This window comes from Triticum dicoccoides, chromosome 2A (assembly GCF_002162155.2).
Source record: "Triticum dicoccoides isolate Atlit2015 ecotype Zavitan chromosome 2A, WEW_v2.0, whole genome shotgun sequence".
Taxonomy (NCBI): domain Eukaryota; kingdom Viridiplantae; phylum Streptophyta; class Magnoliopsida; order Poales; family Poaceae; genus Triticum; species Triticum dicoccoides.
In genome coordinates this window covers 765,452,463-765,460,304 of record NC_041382.1, presented here as the reverse complement: position 1 = coordinate 765,460,304, position 7,842 = coordinate 765,452,463, and the positions used below count along the sequence as shown (strand labels likewise).

General features: G+C 46.4%; 1 protein-coding gene across 1 annotated transcript; it reads left to right on the top strand.

The window, feature by feature from the left end:
* Positions 1 to 4,340: 4,340 nt before the first annotated feature.
* On the top strand, positions 4,341 to 5,453 carry LOC119358380 (BTB/POZ and MATH domain-containing protein 2-like). Its single transcript, XM_037624953.1, has 3 exons — positions 4,341 to 4,528; positions 4,712 to 4,928; positions 4,992 to 5,453. Exons 1-3 carry the CDS (start codon positions 4,341 to 4,343, stop codon positions 5,451 to 5,453), a joined length of 867 nt encoding a protein of 288 aa, XP_037480850.1.
* The last annotated feature ends 2,389 nt before the right edge of the window (positions 5,454 to 7,842 follow it).

Sequence of the window (7,842 nt, the reverse complement as noted above, 5' to 3'; positions counted from 1 at the left end):
TATTCTTACAAGTGGTAGCCTACACATGTTCAAGACCATTTGCAATTTTTTTATCTTTGTATCGTTATTACTACAAACTTAGAGGATATTTGTTATATTGTCAAAACTTTAGAATGTTGAGCCCTTAAAGAAATGTGTAGTACTCAAGTAACTGTCTCAAGTTGTTATATTAATGCTTTTGTCCAGTGAATAACACATATAATTATGCAATTTATCATTGTAATTTTTATTTGGTTTATATGTTCTACTTTCATAATAAAGTAAGTCACTTTTTTTGCTTCCAGACATTACGACACTTGTGGTGCAATAGTAGAATCGGATGGTCCAACTAGCATTTTTTTGTCTTGTTTCACAACTGATTCTATGCAGTCAAGACATCTCTACACTTCTCTATCTGACAATAGCTTCCTCTTTTCAACAAACCATAGAGGTCTCTTCCCACTATTGTGTGGTTGACACTCAATTGTAATAATAATTCTTGAATGGAGTTTGTTGGCACTGAAACGGTTCCTTAGCTTGTCCTAAGTGACATTTTCATGTGTGATTATACTTGCATAAATGTGTGCATATGGAGAATCATGATGAATCTTCTAAATAATTTTGAGTTTTATACATTGGGAAAAGTGGGTGGTCTTTTAATACAGGAGACATGTTGATTAAGGAGAAACGATTTTTCAAATTATTTGTACGAGTTGGGAATAAGAGATTGTGTACTTTATAGGGAAATTATAAATTTATGAATAAATTGTCTTGTATTAAGTATAGTATAATGTGTTAATCCAAATAGACGCGTGCTTATTAGTCCAAATAGACGTGCGTTGCACGTGCATATTTACTAGTATATATATACTTCCATAAATATAGACGTACGAGGCACGCAGGACAACGTGCGTACGTGACACCGGCCGTATACATGTGATCGGCTACCATATACACAACGCTAACCGATTAGATTAGATCGATATCGATACACACCGGCAAAAAAATAGGTTAGATCGACACACCATTAGCGCACGGCGGCGGCGCATCTAAGATGAACGACGGGGAAGGCGGCGGCGACATGAGTATTCCACCTGCGGCCTCGTTACCGTACCACGCCATCTTCGACATCCTCTCCAGGACGCCCGTCAAGTCTGTCTGCCGGTTCCGATGGGTGTCCAAGGGGTGGCTGGACCTCCTCTCCAACAACCCGGTCTTCGCCGCCGTGCACATGCGCCGCCACGGCCCGCTCCTCGTCGACTCAGGATCCTTCCAGGAGGAAGAGCCCGCCGGAGGCCGTGACATGCGTCTCCTGGACGTTGACGGACACGTCGTGAGGGTCATCAAGGGCGCCGGTGGATTCGGGATGATGTGTAACACCAGCGTCGACGACCTCGTCTGCGTCAATGGCGCTTCCTGCGATGGCGTCCAACGGTCCAAGTGGTCGATCCAGCCACCGGGGAGGTGCTGGTGAGGTGCCCACAATTGGAGGTGGTGGTCAAGCACCACGAGGTCCCTCTTGTGGCCACGCGCTACTACAACATCTTTGGCTTCGGCCGCGCCGCCTTGTCCAGTCAGTACAAGCTGATCCGCCTCGTCGACGGTGGCAGTTGCGAGGTCTTCACTTTGGGGGACAACAGAGGGTGGAGGCAAGCGCAGAGGCCGCCGATTCGCTTCCGCTCCCAGCGAGGCTCTCCTGTCACCGTCGATGGTGTCCTCTACTTTTTGGAGGAGGCAAAACACGAAAAGGACGACACGTTGCACTGCTTCGACCTCGAGAGCGAGCAATGGATGCCCGACGTGATCCAAGGGCCACTGAAATTATACGGCGAGAAGAAGTGGAGGGACACACTCGCAATCCGCATAACAGAGCTCAATGGCGCCTTGTGCATGGTGCAGTCCGCTTGCGAGCACAGGAACACGGCCAAACTACCGGGCGACCCATTCACCAACATATGGATCCTGGACAATTCTGATAAGACTAAGAGAAGTTGGATCAAGGCGTACACGATCCTAATGGCCCCAGCCACATGCCGTTATATGCCGCTCAGGGTGATGCAAGACCGAAAGTTGCTCCTACAGTGCTCTCTCAGTAATAAACGATTGTTGATGCTTCAGATCTATGATCCTTGCACCGATACATGCACCAACATTACAGGGGCGCCAAATGACCTCGCGGGTAGAATTGGGCTATGTAGCTTTCGCTTGGAGCATCGTGTGCCGTCCAATAACATGTTAGCACTTTTCTTAGACCAAGCATTGTTGTTCCTCAGCAACTAGTGAAAAAGGAAGTTGTGAATTACTAATTACCATGTGAACGACTTTTTCCTTGTGAACTCTTTTTTTGGGTAGCCTTTTCCTTGAGAGCAACATACAAGCTTTAATGAAATACATTATGACGACGACGACGATGGTGGTGGTGGTGATGGTGGTGTCAGCGATGATGACAATGTTGGTTGGTGTTGTTATCATCGTCGTTGTCATCATCATCATTGTACAAGATAATGATTTGTGTTATATGGGAATGCAGAAAAATCTATAACGAGACATTCCCTAAATTTCCATAATCAAAGCAACAATACTAAGTATATTTGAGAAAATCACTAATTTTCAGATAAAGTTCAAACTTATGGGTGCAAATTCCTTGGGTTTTTAGCCTGCCTTCTTCAAGCCCTTATCCAGTTATCCTATAATTTATAGACCATCCTCTTCGCAAACATGCATCTTGTTCGGCATGAAATCAACATAATGGCGGTGCTATAGTTAATGATCCTGACCCATGTTTGTACCCCAATCAGTCAGTGGCCTCATGAAGGTTGATGACGTTTGTTGCATTTCATCAGCGCTGGGCTGCTATCTATTAATTGATGCCATTTTTGTACTGATTAGTGATGAACTCGTCGCATGTGCTAATGGTGATCCATCTCCCTGCAGAAGACGAATTTTTGTACCTCGTCATCAACGCAAATGCAATTAGATTAACCAGTTGGCTATCTGCTCTTCATTTCTAGCTGAAGAACTGTTTCAAGTGCTACTCCCTCACGATCGACGGATACTCAGACACCAAGCGCATCCCCACCGGTGAGAGCATCGATTCAGCCCCCTTGTCGATCGACGGATACCAGTGGGTTCTCAAGTACTACCCCAACGGCTGTTGCCCGGAGACCACCGATTTCATATCCATTATAGTTTCACTCAACCAGAAGATCACACGGCCCGTGAAGGTGATGCTCAATTTTTTCCAAATATTTGATTTTTAATTTTTCTTAAGTGATTTTAAGTTTTTGAACTATATGCAGAGATCACATCTACCTCTCCTCACGAGAAACTCCTCCCAGGGCGAGGATCTTCTCGCCTCCCGCCGGCGCCGCCACTGATCCGCCTTGTCTCCGGTGGCCTTAGGGCCATGGAGGCATGGCGGACCTCGGCCCTTGCCGGTGAGAGGGCTTCTGCTCCGTTTTTAGGTCTTTTTCTAGGATATATTAGGGTTTGTGTCCTGCTCAGGAAAGCGAGATGGCGACGGCTCCCTGTAGTTGGAATAAGGCCCTCCCCGCCTAGTCCCAGTTCTAGCGGTGCGCACAATGTCCTCGGAAGGCGTGTGGAGGTCTGTCTCTGGAGGATCTCGTGGATTCATTCGGTGTTGGTCTTCGATGAATCCCCATGGATCCATTCTAGGTGCGTCTATGTTCGTGTGTCTACAGGTTGGATTCTTTCGATCTACACTTCTCTTCATCGGTGGTAGTTGTTATTCTGGTGTGCTGGTACCGTGGGGTCTTTCTTAGCACAATGGCTTCCCGACTGTCTACTGCAATAAGTTTTGCCCGGCGCCGGTGAAGGAGGGGCGATGGCGGTGGCGCGGCTTCGGTTCACTCCAATGTGTTGGAACTCGTCCACAGGATGGATCACATCAAAAACGACAAACACGCGCACACAAAATATTTTAGCCAAAAGACACGTGCCGTGTGTCTCTTTTCCTTCTGTATTTATGTTCTTGTTTTCTCCACCATGTTACGATCTTGCAGGCCTTCTCATGTATAGAGATATGTACACGCCTTGCCGGCAAGACCGCAAGACTAACCTGAACCCGACTTTGATAACATACTACTCGTACTAGGACTTGTTACATGACCAAGGCATAGACTTGCCAAACTATACGACAACCTCCCGATCCCGAACCAACACGTGACACAAACAGACCTAGTACTACTCCAATACGTATAGACTCAAAGAATCAGCTAGCTCCTACGACCAGCTTGTACATGATCCGGACTTGACTAAAGGCAAGATTATTTGTAGTCTCAGGCCCTCGATCTGCACTCCGAAACGTGAAAATCTCGGTGCTCCGGGTTTGCAGATTCGCCATGTCGCCGCTCGGCTTCTCCCTCTTCCGCAAGGGCAAGCTATCGGAGACACAGCCGAGGCCCACGGTGCCGTCCAGCGGGTACCACCTGATCACACTCGACAGCTACTCGGACACCAAGCGCATCCCCTCCGGCGAGAGCATCGATTCAGCCCCCTTCACCATCGGCGGATACCGCTGGGTTTTCAAGTACTACCCCAACGGCTCCTGCAAGAACACCTCCGATTTCATATCCATTCACGCTGAACTCTCCCTTGATCAGAAAGTTGCACAGCTCGTGAAGGTGGTGCTCAGGTTCAGCTCCACGCTCTCACTTTCCGAAGCAGTGCGGCCCACGCCCATCGCCCAAGGGGAAAGGTTTGTCTTTTCCAGCGGTTGTACGGTTTTGGCATTCGACAGGCTCATCGGAAGAAGGGACTTTGAGAAAGAACATCTTAATGGCGACCTTTCCATCATACGTTGCGACATCAACGTAGCCGCGGACAGCAGCGTCGCAGCTCCGCTTCTTGAAAACGTGCCACCATCCGACATAAAAGAGCATATCGCCCGTCTCTTGTCGAGCAAGGAGGGTGCTGACGTGACATTCGAGGTTGGCGGCGAGATGTTTGTCGCGCACCGTTGTATACTCGCTGCCCGATCTGCTATCTTCAAGGCAGAGCTCTTTGGCCCCATGAAGGAGGGGGCTACTGCAAATGTCATACGGATACAAGACATGGAAGCAAAAGTGTTTAGAGCCTTGCTCAGTTTCATCTACACTGACTCATTGCCCAAGATGGACATAGATAGCATGGACGAAGGAGAGGTAGAAGAGCAAGGCAAAGGAGAAGAAGCAATGTGGCTGCAGTCGTTGCTTGCAGCAGCAGATAGATATGACATCGGCAGGATGAAATTGCTATGTCAAAACAAGCTGCGGGAGTGCATTGACGTGGGCACGGTGGCAGATATTCTTGGTCTAGCTGACCAGCACTATTGCCCTGCGTTGAAGGAGGCATGCTTGGAGTTCCTCAAAATTCCTAGGAATTTAGAGAAAGTATTGATGGTTGATGGCTTAGACCATATAGTTCAAACCTGCCCCTCTCTTGTCAAGGAACTCCTGTCCAAGTTTGCTTCCTAAGTAAGTCCTTACATTTCTTGAGGTCAAAAGTGTATTTCTTCAGGTCAATGCACGTTGTGAGGTAGGCTGGAAGTGATTCCTTATTGTCCTGCACTTGTACTTTCGTTTTTTGTCAGATGATGTGCCTACATCTCCAGCAGAAGAAAGATTCTCTTAATTGCATAAATTATGTCCTTTTGTCTTTGTGAAGATACCTACTGATAAGAAGTACAATGAAGGTGATCTTTATCTGTAATGCCTGAGGCTACTACTGAATTGCTGATGTCTTGCTCAGACTTTGTAAATCAACCTGAGGACAATATAATCCAGATGCTATTTATACTTATCTCCATACGAGGTTTATTGCTAAACCGCCAAATTCACGCGCGCTCATTTGCTCAATGATGATCCCTATCTTTGGTAAATATGATCTACCAGTGATCCCATGTTTGTTATTATTTCCACATCTAATTTACGTGTACCATCTCATTTTTCTCCACCAACTTGGCTCACTGGCTCTGCAGACCATATCTTTATTATTTTGTGTGACGAAAATCATCATCAATTTCCGGTAGCTGACCTGTTGCCCTGTTCGGCTGCTCCTGCTCGATTCTGTGTCTCGCCTCCATGAACTCATACAAGGAGGCCCAATGGATTGTTGCGGAGGAAGCAACTGCAACTTCAACTGTGGTAGCACAAGGGTGTCTGCACCGCAAGGAGCCGCAACCATGCACACGACCACGACAATTAAGTACAAACAACATGAGAGCAGCAGATCTTTGGTTCCATGTTATTCCTCTATTTACAATTTTTTTGACACCATATTTGAATTTGATGTGTACAGTGCATTTAAAAAAGACACTTAAGTTCAGTATCTATGTTAATTTTGTAGGTCATCCCACGAACTTGTGATGGTGAACTAAATTCATGAGTTTTGGTTGAGCGGGCCTGCATTTGTAGCTTCACAATTTTCTACCTTTAATTTTTCGACCCCGGCTAAGTTTAGTTCCTAGGTCCGCCTCTAACTATAGTCATGATATAATCACAATGTCATTTACAATAGCAGATGAAAGGAAGTCCAGAGTACTAGTGTCCCGGCCAGCGGATAATTGAGAATTAGAGGAATGCTTTTTTTCAGTTGGAACCCTCGAATTCCATTACGCAACGGGTCCAGCAAGATCGCTGGTCACTAGAACGTTTACATTGTTTGGCATAGTATATCCGTCCACAGGCGGCACGGTTCCTGGCCACTAGCTCCCAGCATAGCAAGGGCGTTGGCAACAGAATTACAGCTCCGAGGAGCAAATCTAAAGACGACGTTATTAAAATTCAGACGACAGAACTGGCGAATATCCCGATAGAGAACACCATCGGGTGCTAGGTCCCAAGCATTGCTTTGCAGGGCATTGATGAGATTTTGGGACATTATCTCTGACAGACTTCACATTATCTCCGTCAGAGAACCGGCCTTTGCAATCATAATGCCATGCTGGGTAATCCTCAAATTCTTCCCTAATTGGCGTGGCCAAGATAATTTTTGCATCAACCTCGCAGAACGTATCTTTCACCATTGCTTCGTCCCATTGCATCATCACTGGGTTGATGAGCTCAGAGACCTTGGTGAGTAGGCTGTTTCCATCGGGGGTAACGAGGCCGCCTTGTTCCATCACGCGCAATCCATGGATCAGTCCACATATGTATACTGGCGCCGTCTCCAACCCGCCATATGAGACCATCCCGGAGCAGCTCTACCCCCTTCAAGAATACTACGCCACGTGTATGATATTCCTGATGTTGCTTGCGCCTCTAAAATAGATGAATTTAGGAAGTACTTTGTCTTCAACACCCTTGCGCAAAGTCACTCAGGGCCTGCCAGCATTCTCCATGCTTGACGTGCAAGCATTGCTAAGTTAAAACTGTATAAATCACGGAAGCCTAGTCCTCCTTTACTCTTCAGGCTTGTCAGCAACTCCCAACTCAGCCAGTGAACCTTGTTCATCTTTTCCTGGTTCGCCCATCAATATCTACATTTCATAGAGGAATGCTTGGCTAAACAAACAACTACAGAGTTCGCTTCTTGGTTCAAAAACTTGAAACAGATACTACCAAAGTTTTTAGCAGTCTGCATGTACTTAAGCGTAGACCGCAGTATCAAACCTAATGTAATTTGGCGCCTCTTGGATTTGCTTCAACTACTGGTAGACAATACGATCCAACGTCTACTTGGTTTACAGCCATATATGATTAGCTAGAATTGTACCATTCCTGGGAGCAATGACCTAAAACAACTCACTAAACTTAACTCCCAATAAATTTTAGATATTGGGAGGCTTGTGCCTATCCATCCCCAATAAGCTTAATGTTGGAATAGCAACTTGTATTACTATGATGCCAAAGCCACCATATATAG